This window comes from Buteo buteo, chromosome 1 (assembly GCF_964188355.1).
Source record: "Buteo buteo chromosome 1, bButBut1.hap1.1, whole genome shotgun sequence".
NCBI classification, from domain to species: Eukaryota; Metazoa; Chordata; class Aves; order Accipitriformes; family Accipitridae; genus Buteo; species Buteo buteo.
In genome coordinates, this window is record NC_134171.1 from 1,924,206 (window position 1) to 1,942,537 (window position 18,332).

The 18,332-nt window shown below is 47.1% G+C and overlaps 1 protein-coding gene across 3 annotated transcripts in view; it reads right to left on the reverse strand.

Moving 5' to 3' along the window:
- The window catches only part of SFXN5 (sideroflexin 5), a 102,925-nt gene extending 87,432 nt beyond the window's left edge, over positions 1 to 15,493 (reverse strand). For 2 of the 3 annotated variants that reach the window (XM_075040441.1, XM_075040451.1), the window contains exons 1-2: positions 15,371 to 15,493; positions 3,286 to 3,354 (exon numbers count right to left, since the gene is read on the reverse strand). In XM_075040441.1, the coding sequence (XP_074896542.1) occupies positions 3,286 to 3,354; positions 15,371 to 15,427 (126 nt within the window). In that variant the 5' untranslated portion in view covers positions 15,428 to 15,493. Of the gene's footprint in view, positions 1 to 3,285; positions 3,355 to 14,867; positions 15,057 to 15,370 lie in introns of those variants that run through there. The other variant, XM_075040460.1, reaches the window with a different exon arrangement.
- Positions 15,494 to 18,332: the final 2,839 nt, after the last annotated feature.

An 18,332-nucleotide genomic window follows, 5' to 3' on the forward strand; every position in this document is an offset into this window, starting at 1 on the left:
TAGATTTTAATTTGCCACCTAAATTATCAAAGGAAACCAAACAGCTTTTAGTTATAGGTATATACACACAGAGTATTTTAAACTACAAGATCAGATATACAGACCACTGCAAGTAGGACGATCAACAAAGCAGCTTTTGTGCTCCGAGAAGTGCTTCCCGTGACCCCAGGTGTCCACATCTATTTTGCCAAGAGACTTCTCCAGGGAAAAAGAACTCATGTAGACTTCATGAAATGTGCTGCTGAAGGTCTACTGAAGCATCACAAATATATAATTCAAACTCCCAAAGAAAATGGATAAAGGCCAGTTCCTCTGTTGGAAAGCCACCAAGCCATTCCTGAAGACCACGAAATTCAGACCGATGCTTATTATACCCCATAGAAGGACATCAAACCTCCCTTGTTTGTTGAGGTTCAGTTTGGGGCCCAGAAGTGCTTAAGACACTCAGATCTTGACAGCTCCCTCCAGGATAAAAACGGGCCACTCGGATTTTGGTCTTTTTTCCCTAGGTTTCATTTCTTAGAAGAACCTTGTCAAAAAGTGTCTGGAAAAATTAAGTTACACCAGCTGACCGTAACAACCTCTTCAAAAACTTCTAACAATTTGAAAAGTTGGCAATGGGAAGGTAGAAAAGCATGGGGCTGAGCCAAAGGAGGGATCATCTCATCGAAGTTAAGAGCAGGTACCTCTGCTTACTCACAGATAGCTTGCCCACGAGTCTAGACACCCTCTATATAGAGCATGACGAGAAAGATAGTTGTCCTGAAAGTGCAAAAGGGATTCAGTCCTTAAAAAGTAAGAAATGCACAAAGGAGGGGTAAAGTGAGCCTTTCAGGATCTAAACCACCTGTTTTCATTCTGGAACCAGAACTGCTTGTTGCTTGAGGTAACAAATGGTAGACAGAATTCAGATTTTGGGTATACAATGAAACCAGACTTGAGCACTAATAGTGCTCAATTTAAATTGTTTCATTATACAACCATAGCCATAGTGTGAAAGTGCTTACCCTATCCCAAATGTGAACACAGTGATGCCTTCTTAAACCTATGTTGTAACTTCAAAAAGTAGAACCACTATCTCGATTAAGTTTACTCATATCCCCCCACTTTGGAGATACACAAGAAGTAGGTTTGAGAACTGTGTCCTTTTTCTCTGTTAATGCCATTGTAAAAAACAATAGTTTGGTCCTGCATTGTGCACTGTGGGTTACCCAGCTTAAAAAAAAACAAACAAAACCCTACATACAAACACACACTACAGGCTTAATTGGAGATTTGAGAAAGGTGAGGATTATTATTAGAACATGAAAACATTCCCAAAGGAAGAGGAAATTTTAACTAAACAGAACTGGATGGATGATCTCCACCTAACAGAATTTTCCTCTAAAAGGAGGAAAAGAAACAAGCTGAGGCATAACAAAATCCACTAAAAAGATGAGCAGAATCACCTGCTTCTGTCCTACCAGAAGAACCTCTGTCCAAGTGACCTCGACCCAGGAACTCCTGGTGCAGCTGCCTGGAGCCCCAGACCCGTGTTCATTCTCAAATATCCTAAGCGGATCCCATCCCAGACATCGTGCCCCAGAACAGTAGGCTGGAAACCACACACTTATGGAAACCTACCAAACATCAACCCTTCAAAGCTTTCTGGTGCAAATTTGCCTGGCGAGAGAAGGGTGTTTCAATGTTTGTCTGGATCCATTTCTAAGCCTGTTTCCTCGCTGTCTTTAGGTGTTCAATTAGCATTCTCAGTGCATGACAAAAATGGACAAAGATGGTCTCCCTTCTCCAACATCCCATTCCCTTTTGCATGCAGAGTATCCTCTCCTTCCCTCCAAAAAGCATCATTAGGTAGTGAAGGCCCTTTGCATCCATTTACGAATTTCAGAATCAAAATTATGAAAATATATAAAGAGAGCTCACAAACCACATACAACAGCCTCTGCATCACCACAAACACACACTGGAGGATTCCCCATGCTGTCAAAAACACTCCTTCAATATGCACTGCGTTGAATTTAACGCTAAATCTCTGCTAAGGTAAGAGCAGCACCAAGCCTTTAATGTGTAGAATTGTTTTTATTCTGGCATATGTGCTTACACCCTCTTTAAATAGCAGCTCTAACATCTGCAAACTGCACTGCATCCTCAGGTAATATTGTGATTTTCCTTCCCTTTTATCATGACACGACGCCTCTTTGGAATTGCAATGTTCTTTTGCTAAGAGGTTACCTCCCCAGGCTGAGCTCTGTATTGAGGTTGGCGGCTTTTGAAAATTGATCTCAGACTTGATCTGAACCTGTGCTTTTACAAAGGAAAGTATAACCTTCAATCTGATGGTGTAAGAACAGCTGCTTTCTTGTCTGCAGTTCTCTTGGGCACGCATACAAAAGGTACTCAAAATGAACAATATGATACATCCTAGCCTTCTGTTTTTGAAAAAAGCTAGCTGATTTAGAAGAAAGATATTATTTAAAGTTGCATCAGGTGTTTTTTCCCACTGCTATCACAGTGTGTAAAGAGCTGGACTCAGTTCACAGCTAGCTATGATGAGCAGTTCAGCTCGCTGTGTTTTGAGAATTGCTTGCATGTGTATTTTCATCTTACGCTACCCTGCCTCAAAAAAAAAAAAAAAGGGGGGGAGGGGGGCAAAATCCTAAGTTTTCTGGCCAACAGGCATAATTTAAGATCACCAGTAGAAATATTTCTTCTAAAGGACTCCCCACCACTATTAGTCACTATTTTATGAAAGCAGAGAAATGCAATAATGCAGGATAACACTAAACGAAGCATAAATGGGCCAGAAACCCAAAAGCCTGTTAGAAACACAGTAATAACTATGGAAAAACTACAATACTTTCCACAGAAAAGGTCATCTTGAGTGCAGCCACTGAAAAACTGGTGCAAACCCACTCAGCTCACTTCCTCCATAAGAATTAATATTTGCTCTCTCATCTACTCACCTGCATGTTTTTCCAAGAAGGCCTGTAGGAATTTTCCTTCTGGGAAGACTACATCACTGGCAAGTTTGACTGAAACCAGTTCAGGGTCTCACCAGTTACTAGAGGGAGATATGAGACTGACAGGTGTGGATTCGCTGATGTCTAATAAAAAGCAAGTTTTGCTACTGATTTAACAGAGCTCAGTTGGGCAATCAATCAACTGTGAGACACAAATCCACTGGAAACCTGGCTTCATTACTTCTGCTGTTCACAGAAGAAATTGTTTTTAATCTAAACCTGTCTAATAAACAGTACTTTCAGAAAACAAGTGTGTATACATTACCTCAGTAACAAAGAGGGTGCGCGGATCGATGATGTCCAAGAAGTGCCTGAATCTGCCATAAAATGAAGTCTGGAAGACAGGAAAAAAACCAGAACGTGTTCAGTTAGAAATTGCCTTTCACCTGCTGCAGAGGAAGGTTTTATTTCCTCTGCAGAACTAAATAGCAACTAAAAAGAAATAATATAGAAGCTATTCACTGGTAATTTTTGATAGGAACTCTGAAAGGAAAAGGTGAGGACTTGGACCCTGCTAATAGCAGCATTGCTATTAACAGGATACCAATATAGATGCTTTCATAAAGGAATACTATCAAGCTGCTGAAATATCCATTACTTTTTCGCCCAAAAATGAAATATTACCTGCCTCCCTATGGGATTCCTGGGAGATGTCTGAGGCCACAAAAACCCAACATGCAGCTCCAGACTTCCCACACCGAGCAATGCTGTCAAAGGAATTCCCACTCTGCAATGTCTTTAACACGGTCCCTGTGCTGCTTGTCCTCATTCCTGCTAGCACGCACCTCACAGGACCAGCAGCACCACGGGGTCCCCAATTTTGGGGAGAGACTAGCGTGAAGAAACTCCTCCACCCATACACCACCAGAAAAAAAACGGTATGTGAAATTATATTTTCAAATGTTCTAAAAAGACTTTAAAGTCTCAACAAGGGAACAAGTAGTTTTCTCCTTGTTGGGAAGAATGAGAAAGGTCTAAGATGAGACTAAGTACAAATCCAGTTTTATGTCTTACATTTATTGCAGAATTGTCCAGGCACTGAACTAGGGCTGGGTTTCATTGTGCCAGTCCCTACACAAAAACAGAGCAGAAGATGGACTGTGAACCTTAACATATGTAAAAGAAACCCTAACTTTATGGTTTGGGCTTGTTCTTGGCGGCACATTTGGAAAAATCCAATCTAGATGTGCTTGCGTAGGGATAACACCGCGCAAAAACTGGTGAAAACGCTTTCACCAGGAGCAGCAAAAGTGTCTGAAGGACCAGAAAGGGATCCAGAGAACTGGGAACAGAGTCTGAAAGAAAGGGGGAGGTGTCTGTGAAATAGGCTGGAAAGATCACAGGCAGCTCCAAAGGAAAGGAGAGCAGTTTTGACTCAGAATTTTAAAAAAAAAAAAAAAAAAAATTAAATTAGGCAAGCCCAAAGCACTGGACCGTGAAATACTGATATATTGAGGGCACTCAGGATACACGTACATCATCACTCAAACATCAGTCTGGATTCCTTCATCTGGATGCAGATGTAGGCTGAGTGCCAGCACTGCCTTACTGCAGCCTGAACTCTCATCTGGACATCGGTAACACCAAGCGGACACAGGGCAGCCAGGTCCAGCGGCTGCTCTCTCCTATGGCTTCTCCCCAGCAGTTTGCAGCCCATCACGGATGCAGAAAGGACACAGGTCATGAACCTCCAGGTGCTCTTGAATATTGGGACCCCCTTGCCCTGGGTGCTCTCCAGCCACACGCAGGCAAGTCTCTTTTTGCATTTGTAAAACAGAAGCGCACTATAAATAAAGGAGTGGAATATGGGTACAGCAGTGAGAATGGCATTTAATCACAGCCTGGCATAATTTTATGAAACATGCTGGTTCTTCTCTGCTGAATCCATCGAGCGCAGAGAAATACCAATAATACTGCCTACTTATTCAGGCAGAAATCCCTATCTAATGGCAGTTTCCAGCAACACTGCTGTCCACCACCTCACGTTGCAACACCCAGTTCTCAGCTGCTTACAAAACTCTCTGCTGTTATTTTTCCATGTTCTGCACTAAAAAAAGAAAAACCCACAACTAAACAAAATAGCTTCACATAACTTCAGAAAAAAAGCCCAGTGGTTTTTAATTAGCATTGATTTAATTAACACTAATTCTGGTACTTTCTAGCTTTTGCGAGCTTGACATTTTGCTGCCTTACTTTTATTTTCAGTATAAAGATCTCCGCAGATGCCACTGTCCTCCACATCACTACTGCCCGATGCTTGCCAGTGGTGCAGGGAGTGACATGACTAACGGATGACTCACTTGGTCCCTCGTCACGTTATCCTGAGCGCTCCCACGTACCATCGTCCCTCTCCCACTGCCCAGCCTTCTGCACTTGCTCAACGCCGAACAGCAATAAGAGAATTCAGAGCAGTCGTAAGTACATGGTTTAAACAAGAACACAAGGGGGGGAATTTTTAAATTTAAGTGGTCCCGACTTCTCCACTGCCTTCATCGTTGTGATATGCATCTCACAGTGAGAAAAAGAATATTAAATAGAATTAAATAGAACATCAGCATTTTACACCCACTTCACAAAGGTGTAAATGACAGTACAAGGCACAAGGAAGGGGGAATGAGACCATAAGTTCAAATGTGCATGACATAAATGTTTTTTTAGAAGTAAAGATTTAAATTTGCAAAGCTGCGGAGGCTCTCAGGAAGGCAGTCCCATAGCCCAGGGTCATTGTTTGGCACAGGTACAGCGGTGGTCTCCTGCTCTGATCCTTGCCTGGTACAACCTCAGCGATGCCCAGCTAAGGACACGTTTCAGCAGCTCAAACTCATCCTGCCGCAAGCCTGTTCCCACGCCCCCTCCTCCTCTCCTGCCCTGTGCCAGCACTGACACTCACCCAATGCTGCAACTGTCTGATCAGGGAGCTAAGAGTGCCAAAAGTCTAATCCTTAAACGAGGGATTTGGTTTCAGGTGGTGGTGTTGCCTGAACCCATTCCTTCTGCGGTCAGACAAGCCCCAGGGCAAGGGCAGGACCATTCGAGCGGGGTCAGGACAACAGCCCTCACTCAGGCTCCAGTGGAACTGCGCGGTGAGGTCCTGAACAACAACAACAACAAAAATATAAAAAAGCTAATTCTACCATGCAGAGCTGCTGACCATTCCTTCAAATGCTTATGGCCAACATTCATATCTTTAAGTACGCATACACGCAAAACCAACCAGAAATGCTGCAACCCAGCATGGGAAGAAGCACTTTCCCAGACTCATGAAACTTAAAAGATCTGTATGAAGAAGCCTTGGGGCTTTCTGAAGGCTTTCTCCAAGAAGCAAAATTGCTTTATCCTCCTAGCCCTCTTCCTGGAAAAAAAAAAAAGTCTGAATATACAGGAACCAAGAAAATTAACAGGGACAAGCAGCAGGCACTGTGCTGTGTATGGGCTTGCTAGGAGATGATGACCAAAGTGTCCTTTTCTCAGATACCACAAGGCACTTCATGGTGCAAGGTCACCTACGGCCAACTGCTTGTCTGCCAGCAGATAGGACTATTTCAGTGCTTGCTTCTTTCATCCACATTATTCGGGAAAAAAAAAATTTACCCTCCTGCTACTTCAAAGAAAGGACAACAGGAATGCACATGTACTTCTTCCCTAGGCTGAAACACAAGGCAGAAGCCAGTTCTCAAGAACATCTCTGACCATCAGGGATGCACAAAGAGACCAGGCGAGGAGACCGGAGCTCGAATCCATCCTCCCTCCCCTAAGGCAGGCAACAAGATCCAACTCACTGGCTGTGGTTTCCATTTTCTTTTTGCATTACCACGAGCTCTCTAAAATGCAATTACAAAAAAATGTGCTTTTCCTTGCTGCTCTTATGGGCCGCCTGGAAGTGAAAAACCCATCTTAAAAGTCTCCCATGAAGGGGATTCTGGTGCTCAACCACCACCCAACCTTTCCAGCAGAAGGCCTATTGTCACCCTGAGGCTCAATCTCCGTCACAGCGATTGAAGCCAAAATCTGCCCGCTTTCTTTCCCAGATCCCAAGAAACAGGATGAGTTGTAGTCCCATGACAGTGAGTTATCCTTTAATGCATTCCTGATCAGCTCAGCACACTTACAGGTCGGCTCAACAACATGTCTCATCACCACCACAGGACAGCACAGCAGAAGACAAGCCATTAACAAACTTCTCTCTCTGCTGCCTCTAGTCCAAGCTTCTTCAAACAAGGCAACTGCATTAAACCTCGTTCACTCCCACGTCCAGGCCAAGATTTTAAAGACAACAGCTTTGTTAATCAAGCAACTGGAAAAAAAAAAAACATTCTAATTGGTAAAAAAGCACTTTCCCCATCCCACTTCTCCCCCTCATGCGCATGCAAGCTGTGCTCACTTGCAATCAAAAAACCCAGGGGAAAAGAAGCAAATAAAGCTCAGCCTTGATGGGGGAGAGCAACATGAAAGCAAGATGAGTGGTAGAGTGGGATGGGTGGAAGTCCCCAGTTCTACACCTAAAACTTCTCAAAGTCAATTCACGGTGCCATACCTTGTTTCATGAAAAAAACAGACCAAAAAAGTAGAGGAGTATGAGTTTGAACAAGTCCTGTTTTGTTTTTTTCAAAACTCTGATGAATGTGAACCTCATTTTTCCACAACAAAAGCTCTCTTTCTGTGGTGTCTCTGAGAACCACATAAAATTGAATCAAAATCAAACCAAGAGCAAAGTTGTCTTCTTGAGGCTGCATCAAAACATCATCACTGTGTATTTCACTTCTCAGCCCTCCTAAGCAGCAGTGTATTTCCCATGACTATACAGCCCCTGAACAAAAAATACCCGTTGTTTTTACTGCCATCCAGCCATGGGACTTTGTTTTTTTCCTTTTCAGATGACTATGGAAAACTGTTTGACTGCTAGACCTTGCTGGTTGCCCTTCCATCACCCAGATCAGTTCCCTGCTTCTCCTGACTAGAAGTCATCAGATTTTTTTTCTGTAATTAGTGTAAAGACTGTTATTTGTTTTCACACAGTTGCATGCAAAACAAAAGGCAAAAAAAATCCCAAATCCTAATAATTCAGAAATTTGGCAAATTAAATCAGATCCAAATGTTGCACCTCAACAGCAACTCAAGATGGCTTCGTGAACATAACCACAAAACTAAACTCACAGAACAGATCAGGATTTTGCTCAGCAATCCTGATTCAAACAGTTCCTTACAAATACCAAGTTTCTACAGGGTAAGTAGGAAATCAATAGCCAAAATACCACAGACTGTTTTACAGACTGACCACAGACAAGAAGCCTTCAAGAAGGGCTTCTTTGGCTCTAACAAACTGAAAAATTGGTTCCCACAGTTGGGCTACAAGGACTCAACCCAGAGACCCTCTGAACAGCTTTCCTTTCATTTACACACTGACATTTTACACTCCTCGCTTGCACTCAGGCTTCACAGAGCACTGCAGTGCTTTGTGTGATGGGAGTATTGTGTTAACTGTGAATAAAAGTGATGAGAAATAAATAAATAAAAACATAACAAAATTCTTTCAGCTTAAAATACATTCAACTCCCAAATTATTTTCCAACCCAAACGAATCCACTGCGTATTACTGGTTTTCTTTGCTATGCTCCAAAGCAACAGGTAAAGCCAAGTGACTGGGCAGGCACTGACCTGACCTTCTCAATTTTCTTACAGGACCTTTTGGCTCTGCTAAGAGGAATGGAGAAACCCCTATGAAGAAGCTAATTTAAAACCATTGACAGAAATAAATCCAGAAACTTGTTACAGGGACATTTTTCTTCCTCCTTTCTCTTTATTATCAGAAAAAGCTATTTAAAATTTGGTGTTAAGCTAGATCAGTCCAGACACTGCCACATCATACTGGGGTTTCTACAGCAAAGAGACACCTCACTGAAAGCCTCAGCCTCGGGAAAACAAGAGGCTGACCTCAGGTGAAGCACAATATTGCAGTTTCTAGTTTTTATACTTTTCTTCTGTAACTGCTTGAAGTTCTGCCATTGCTAACAAGTGGTTCCTTCCCCGGGTGATGACTGATTTCTTTCTAAGCTCTGTCAGTTAGAGGGCTTTAGGATACACAAAGCAGCTGGTGCTCTTGTTCATACCAGAATTAACTTGGCAAAACGGTGCTACAACAAACTCCTGGGGTGCAGGACAAGCAGGGAAAGGCCAGGCATTGCAGCAAGTACTTGCCCACGGTCCATATTGTAAATCCTTATACTTAGGGAACCACTTTCTGCAGGTCATCACAATGGAGCACCCCGTTATTCCTGCAACTCAGACAGCCAAGGCATGGCTCAGCCCTTCTACCAGCTACCACCGCCTTGCCCCAGGCTCTGGCAAACACCTGCACATTAATTAATTCATTATTACAAATACTAAGAAGAGGGAATTTTATTTTATTTGCCTTTTAAATGCCATTTCAGTGTTAAAAGTTTTACTCACTGTTCCAGCGTGTCTTTCCCATACCTCCTTCTGACCCTTTCTCCTCCATCCATTCTCCATCATTCCATGCCCTTTACCATCTAACAGGGGGGAAAGCAAGGTATTTCCACCTCCCTCCAAGGTTTAAACTGGACACACCAACTCTGCATCCATCCAACAAACCCAACACTTGTTAGAACAAGCAAACAGGATGAGAGGATCAAGCCCCGGGGCACAGGAACAACCGGTCACTGCTCAGTGCACCAGCACAGCAGCAGCCCTACAGCACGCTGCAGTCAACCAAACCCGGATTCAAGTGAGAATTCAGAATGGTTCCTTTTTAACAGGATCATTTCTAGCTCTGGCTATCATACTCATGCAAGGGATAGAGCTTGCAAGATGCCCAGAAGTTTGACCTTCAGCTCCCAAATATCCATCCGTGGTCTTTTTCACCATTTTATTCCTGTAACATCTGTTGTAGTAAACAGTTATCTAGAAGAAAACTGAATAACACAAATTTCCTGTGATTAATCGCAGCTATTTTGGGACCACTTCTCACCAGCCTGCAAGCACGATGAAGTTCTGCAAAGGGGCTGGGAATATTAATTCCCTTACATGGCACAGCAGTTCATAGCGAGCACAGGAGTATGTTACAGATCCAGCTCATTAAAGTGGCTGTGCTGTGGGCCATGCAAGATCCAGCTGACTCCAAGATAAGAACTAGAAGGAAACTACTTGCAGGCTCAAGAAATTTGAAGAAGGGCAGTGAGAGGCAGGTAAGTGACCATTAGCAAGCACTTGTTTATCACCTCAAAGAGGGCGAATATTCCTCGAAAGTGTATGCTGGCCAGCCCTGGGAAGAACAGGAGATGTGTGCAACTTTACCGATTTAATTACAGTGTGATTTTAAAAAGGATTTAATTAAGCCAGAGAAAAAGGCATGCAGACTTGGGGGGGGTGGGGGGGTGGTGTTGAGCTAAAAAATCAGGCTTACGTCAGCTTTAAATTAATTAGGAAGAGTTTTAAGCTAAACCAAACAAAATTAAGAAAATTCAAGCCATTGAGCAATGGGACTTTGGCAAGGTACGGTCGGACAGCAGAGCTGTGTAATTACATGCATACTTGCAGTCCAGCCCGTTACGAGTTGAAGCTAAAGCTACAGACTCTTAGTCCTCTGATGTTCTCAATTTGACTTTACAGTATTAAAAAGTCTGTATAGGAGTAGCTCCTGCATCTCAGTTACTTCAGCCACCTGCAGTGACAGGTCTGCTCGTGAATGTGAACACAGCCAGGATGCAGCATGGAAACCTTTCGTGGGCATTACATGGAGTAGTAGGGGTTTACATCTTGTAGCACAAGATGCATACAAACTCCCTGTTTAAAATCCAATCCTGGCTGATAGAGATGTAAAAAAGCCAACGGATGGCTTTTTTGGCAGGTTCTGTGAAGTTAACAGATAAACATCAAACCCAAAGGTGTCTGTATTTCCTCCTCTTCTCTGCAATTCGTCTTTAAGCATGTGTTTGCAGGACCCAATAGATTGCATAGGATAAACAGGGTCAGCCCGTCTTCAGGGCTGAGAAACCCACGTTTGGCGACAGCAAACAACATTTAGTGTATGCCAACCTCATCTCAAGCAGCTTGGGCTGGACCTACGCATACACAAGAGTTAAAGCAGTTATGAACCACACTTAAACATCCTTCCACAGCCTTTTAAGAAAATCCCTTCTCCATAAGGATGACCCTTTAGGAGAGAGGAGTTTCATTCACTTTTTTCAAGTGGAAAATAACATTACACTGAGCAGCACGAGGAGAAACTTCTGTGTTAACACTACGATACAGCTCTGGTTCCTCCCACTGCCTGTACCAGGGCTTTCAGCAATCGCAGCACGCAAGCAGCAAGCCATTAGGCTCCTGAGAGGCGTATCTAATCAACAGCATCTTTATCTGTGTGTTATTGCAAGGGTTATCCTGGACATAGGAGGCATGTGGTTTTGCTAAGGGTGGTAATAAACCCTGGTTATGCTTTAAACTTACCATATTAAAGCATGCAAAGAGCAAGAAATAATGATTTTTGGCAGTAATGTCCTTATAAGACATTTCTGAGATTAGCATGTGTTGAGTTCCAACGTATAAAAAATCTGCAAGGTCAAGCTCTGAAAACAGCACATCTCTAACGATGCTGTTAATATTGCAGTCATAGAAATGGCGTGTTTGCCCAACAGAATAAAACATCCTAAGCACATCATGTATTCCATGACCATACATACACACTGAGCTGTTCAAGTGATAAAAGATGTTTATCGTTCTGGTTTGGGTTTATTTCCCTTTATTTCCCTGTCCTTTCCCTGAAGGATCTATGATCTGCGACTTCTTTTTTTTTTTTTATTTACTACTTCACAAAGAGGACGAGGCATGCTCATGAGTTCTGCTTGTTGAGATGACCACCCTCGACTTCAGCTGGGGAAGAAGTCAGCTCACTCCTTGTTCGGTTTCCCCCGTGCTTGCAGTCCTCCCACACTAGACAAGACAACCTCATACTACTTTTTAGAGAGCTGACCCCAATAAAACCACCAGAGTTTAACTCGTGCTATCTTCCTCCTGCAGTTAACAGCCCTGGTTAGCAAACAACCATACCCACACCTTATTTAGACCCTTGCTGGAAAGGTTTCTTCAGCTCTTCTGATAGAAAAAAATCCATTTATTTTGCCCAGGGTAAATGCCTGGGCTACAGGCAAAGATCCCAGAGCACTGGGAACACACATTTAGTGCTCTGGCTCTAGAAGAGGGAGCACTTAGCAAATCCTTAAAGAAAAAAAAGGAGGAGTATGCCTAATAAATTAGATACTTGTCAAAAAATTAAGTCCTTATCACACATTCTCAAGCCTAACGTCCTCATTTCTTCTTTTACCTAAAAATAGCCTGCTTCCTTTGGGAGACAGAGGCTCTTTCCAGCAAAGAAGAAAAAAAAAAAAAAAAAAAGGTGACTCGACAGAATGCCACTTGCCCAAAGATCAAGAAAAACAAGTGAACTGCAAAACAAGGGAGGGGAAAAGGGAAATTTAATAACCTCCAGAGGTGGTGCTGGGGATGGACGTCTCCTGCCTGCTGTCCTAAATTCTGCTCAGCCACTTTCCGGGAGCTCTGGGCCACGGCAGGGGAAGGAAACCACCGCGTCTCCTCTGAACCAAATCCCCAGGCAGTCAAGTTTGCTCTCCAAGGTTTTTGTTCCTGACACACAACTTTTCCTTGTTTTCCCCCACAGGGACAAAGATGCTCAGCACAGCTCCCTGCATCTCTCCCAGCCCCAGTTTTAGTCAAACCTCCCCTTAAATAGCCCCAGACCTGTTCCCAGCCAGCATTTCAGAGGAAAAGTAAATGCTGTCATCGCATGGGGCTACGTCTAGAATTTAAACAACCACCCGAAGCGTCACTAATCCTTTTCAAAACAAGTAAGGCATCCTTTGTCAGCTGGACTGCTAAAGCCCAGATCTTATAAACAGATAAAACCCTGCAACAGGCCACCGAAAGAATGGGAAAGGCAGAGCAGCTGCGGGGGAAATGCAAAGGATCGTGGTGTTCAAGGTCCGCCGATCCCTTGGGCTGACGTAGGCATTTTTCCCCAGCGCCGGAGACTAAAGTTTGGTAGCAAACACCAAGGTCAAGGTGGGGGAAATAAATAACCATAACTGTCTGACCCAGAGATGAAGGACCTCGGCTCTGCCAGGGCAGCAGTGCTGATAGAGCAAGCTGCAGTGTCTCAACCCGAGCAGAGCCGACCGCAGGATCCGACCGGGTGCCCTAAGCCCCGGCAACACTCGAGCCTCTCCTGCTCTGCAACCCCTCAACGCTGCCAGATCCCAAACCGGGCTGTCCAGCCGTGCTTCACACATGGGCAGATGGAGCAGGAGAAACCAGGGGAGCATGGGGTGAGACCTGGCAGGACACCAGCACCACATGACCCATCCTACAGCACCCACTGGACCTCCACACTGCTTTGCAGAAGATTTTACAGGAAAGGAATAAAACCACTATAGAAGAGAAGGGGAATGATTTCCAATGCCTGGTGCGGCCCTCTGGCAAAGCACCCCTGAAGCATCCAGTCCCAAGGGTGCCTTTGCCAACAGGCATCCCTCACCCCAGATCCGGACTACGGTGTAAACGCACCAGGCTCATCTCCCAGGAGTGGCAGCAAGGAGAGAGGACGTCTCCACTCAAACGCGCACGCAATCATTAACATCCTGCCATACCCCTCGAAACATTTTCTAAATGTTGCTACAAGTGACAGTCGCTCCTTAATGAACAGAACGCACCGATTCTGTGCCTGACTCGCTGCCAAGTGTGCCTCGAATCATCTGTGGTGTCTAGAAGGGAGTAGCGTCTCCTCCTCCTCCTCCTCCTCTCCTTATTAAAAACCTCCATCTCCCCAGCCTGAGCATCCCTTGGCTCACGCAGCCGAGCAGGCTCCCGGTGCTGGGAAGTCACCCCTTCCTTGCTGTGGGGGATCTGTTGCTCCAAGGAGGTCCCGCCACAACCTCCCAAACAGGGATAAGGCAGCGGGGGAAGAGGCATGTAGATCCAGCACCTGAGAGCTGGCCCCCCATGGGAAATCAGCAACTGGACTTCTCAGCAACCCAAACGGGTGGCTTTGGTCAAACCAAGCTCTGTGAGCTGCAATTAGCAAGTCAGATGGTTGGCAAATAGCGGTCTCATACAGATTTCATGTGGATGGCGGGAAGAGAGTCTCCTCGGAGACTACCCCAATAATGGTGGGGGGACACACACCTATTAACGAGCAGACTCCTGCTACTCATTCTTGGTTTGGTAATTGCAATGGCTCATTCCTCTCCAGGGGAGACCTACCCAGCTCAAGAGCGACTGAAGGAGGTTTTATGAACTTTGTCAGCCTGACACGGCTCCACGAGAATGAAGAGGGGTCTTCGTCAGCGGCGCCGTGGCTGTGACCCCGCAGACGGCTTGTGAAGAGCGGCTGTGGAAGGCGGCAGCGGGGACGAGCTGCTCTGACCCCCACACCAGCTCTCCTCGCCCCGGGGATGGCTTCTGTGGGCCGCAGGCCTTCCTCACCATTCCCCAGTCATTGGGTACCGAGGCCGGGGCGGCTCTGCGGCGCAGGTGCCGCTTCTATCGCCCCAGGCGTCGTCCCAAACCACGTTTCCTCGGCGGTCGCCTCAGACACCCCACACGACGCCATTTTGTGAGCATCAGCCCCTGCCCAGCCAACACCCCGACCCCCGCGGAGGCGGCCGAGCGGCTATGCGAACCCGCAGCACGGACCGCTCTTTATGAGGTGGCCGAAGCGCCCACCCGGGAGCGGTCCCGGCTCCCGCACCCACCCGGTCCCCCCTCACCGCCCCGGGCCCTGCCCTGGAGGTCCCGCTCCCACCCGGGGCAGCTCCTCACCTCCCTGCAACCTTGGGCTAGCCGCCCCGCCGGGGCAGGGCCCAGCCCTCGCACTGTCCTACCGGAGGCGGGGGGGTGGCAAGACGAGGCCGCGCCGTGCGCTGGCACTCGGGACCGACCCCCCCCCCCCCAAAACCCCGCTGCTCTCGGAGGCGACCGCGGGGCTCGAACCCGCGACCCTCCAGCTTCAGCTCCCGCCCCGAACCACAGGGGCACGGCGGGACGCGCCAATCACCGCCCGCCGCGGGAGCCGCCGCGGGGAGGGGGGCGGCGGCTTTGAGTGACAGCCGCGCGGCCCAACGGCAGGGGGGCTGCGCACCAATCAGCGCGCCGCCCTGGGGGGAGGGCGGGGGGATAGGAGCGGGGAGAGGGGGTCTCCCCTCACGGCGGGGGGGGGGGGGGTGAGGAACAACGCCGCGCTTTGGGGGGGGGGGCGGACGACAGCTCCCGCCGCCGCTCCCCGTCCGTCGCTCCCCCGCCCCCCCTCCCGCTGCCGGCGGTACCTGTTCGAAGCGAGGCTTCCCCAGCTGGAAGGGGGGATAGTCCGCCGGCTCCGCCATTCCCTTCGCGCGCCGCTAAGCGCCACTTTAAACAGCCTCCCCCCGCCGGCCGGACCCGCCCCTTGCGGCGCCGCCGCACTGATTGGTCGCGGCTCACCCGCAGCTCCCGCGCGGCACGCCGGGAAATGGAGTCCGCCCGCCGCCCCGGCGCCTCACGGGAGGCGGAGTCCGAGCGGCGGGAGAGAAGGGGACGCTGGGAGAAGGAGGCCCCGCCCCCTTGCCAGCCAATAGGGAGGGGCGCTGCGGCGCGGGGCAGCATGGGAAATGGAGTCCGCAGGGGAGAGGCGCCCGGGGCACGACGGGAAATGTGTTTTGGCGGGAAGCTGAGGGGAGCTCCAACAGGGAGGCGGGGGCGGCAGGGAGAGGGGGCTCTCCTCAGGTCGGGGGGTGTGGGTGGGTTGTACGAGGTAATCCCACCCTGCCTGCGGCGGGCAGGCTGGCTCTCCCTGCCCGGGCTGTCCACCCCTCGAGGGGAGCGTGAGGTTCCGAGGGAGCGGCCAAAGGGTTTGGGTAGAGCAGGGCCTCCCTACTGCTCCCTCACAGGGTCGTCCTGCATGGCGTCGGAGGCTCTGCGAGGGCCACGCACAGCGTGGGCGAGTCTTTGCCTGCCTCGGTTGCCACTTCTCCCTGTCCGTTCTCCTTTTTGTGAAGTAATGGTTGAATTCAGCAACTAACAGATGTCTGAGGCAACCGGCCATGCCCGGATGACAGAGCTGCGTTCTTCCTGCCCTAAAAGCACATACACCTCGCGGTGCAAGTTTCTGACCCCTTCACGAGGGACTCGCTCCAAAGCGTTCTTCCTTTTTTGAATGCAGATGCCACTCAGTGACACCTACACGGCAGTCAGAATACAGGTGGTGATAGGAGATGCACGGGAAAGTGACATGGAATGCAGATGCCACTCAGTGACACTGACATGGCAGCCAGAATACAGGTGGTGATAGGGGATGCATGGGAACGTGAGGTGGAATGCAGATGTTTGCCTTAATTCTGAAATTGTTTGAGCAAATAATAACACATAGAAAGGTGAAAGCCCGAAAGCTTCTGAAAAAAACCTCAAATTTCATCAATTCCTTGTGGAAATATATTCTTACTTTGATGGGAGCGTAACAATTGCTATTGACCTTTAAAATACGTGATTAAAAATAAAGACTAGGAAACCAGGAAATAATAAGTTTACTGTGATACAGACTTATTTGTCCACTTCCTCAGTGTTACGATTTGTGGAGATAAAGGCAAGGTCGTGCAGGGCTGGGGGCAGAAGGGGTGTGCACGAAGCAATCTCCAGAATCCTCTTCTCTAGATTAGTGGAATAAGAAGTGTCTGGCCCTTCAAATGCCAGTGAAATTGTTTGGAGGATTAGGATCAATTCTCCGAGGAAGAGCAAAGGGACAGCAAATAGACTGGAGTTGGGGATGAAGCAGGGAAGGCAGTCAGGGTGTAAGAGGAAGGCTTGGTGCAGCAGAAGTAAAGGCAACACATTACAGCACAGGTCAGAAACAGATGTTCCATCTAGGAAGGAATTAAACAATATACCTTAAAAAAAAAAAAATCCTGTATTTTTTGCTGAATGGCAGAAGGTTTTGCTGTGGGGATGCTGCTGCTCTGCTTTATGGATGTGGTGCTGATTTTTTTTTCCTGCTCTTTTTCCATTTGCAAAACCAGTTTCTGTTTTTAGGCTAATTCATCATTGACTTCCCTTCACTGAATCTCAAATCTCCTACAGCTTCAGGTAGAAAAGGAGCAGAAAAGGGGCCCGGCGCAGAGCCTGCCGCACTGTAACACACAGTCCGAGACAGCACACCAAAGTGCACGTACCAACCCCTTGCACCGGCATAAGGAAGGAGCTTCCACCAGAACGGAAAAGGGTCATTTTCTCATTTCTTGTTCCTTTTCCCTTAGAGATACTCTTAAAATCAAGTTCTTTCCTCCTGCGCTGCACCAACCTGTTCCCTCAGGGTTACAGGCTGCTGGCAGCCAGCACCGCCTCTCCTTTTGCCCTCTCCCTGCCTGGTTGTGTGCAAGCATGAAAACACAACTCTCCCCAGGAATGGACAGATGATGAGCAAAGATCTGGTTCTACAACAAATCCTGCTCACTGGAGTGTACCCACTGCTGTCCTTGTACCCTGTCCTCGGAGTTAACGGTTTGCTTACTTTAATTAAACCCAGCTGCAGTGCAGAGTGGGGAGCGCTTGCTGCCTGCTGCTCCAGCTGTGCGACCGGGGCAGGGTTTCACACGGTTTAAACCTCCTTTTGACACCCCCCAGCACAACCATGGCACTTGCAGCTACATTTTACCGCTGCCCTTCTTATCACTCCACTCTGTCGATCTTTATCCTGAAGGACAGCGTGTCATTTGGGTTTTCTTCCTTTTAGGCACGATCTACACTGCTTGGAGCTCTAACATTGTCTTAACAGGAAAAATAAAATCATTTTGCTGTGGCTAATGCTTTACAAAGCAACTCTTCTTTTTCTAAAGATTTCATCCTGTACTTCACAAAAATAAACACAGCAAAATCATTAGGGCTCTCAATAAATATGGATGATAACCCAAATCCCTCCATCTCTACACAAGGGAAATCCCCCTCCCACCCATTACAGCTAGAGCCAGATAATTGATACAGTCCCTCATGTTGACACACTAAATGTTTTGTAACAACAGAGGGGAGAGAATCTGTTTATCTAAAACCACATTTGGAGTGACATAAGACTATCACTTTTTTGGTTAAATACCAGAAAGAATATCAATTCTTTGGCTGATATCAATCTAACCAGATCCATTTAGACTGACAACTCACATTTCCCTGGGTTGGGAAGAAGGGGGGGGGGGGGGGGGTTGCTTCCCCAGATCAACGACTGTTAAGTCAACAATGATGTTTCTTCCCATTTTGGCAGGGGGAGGA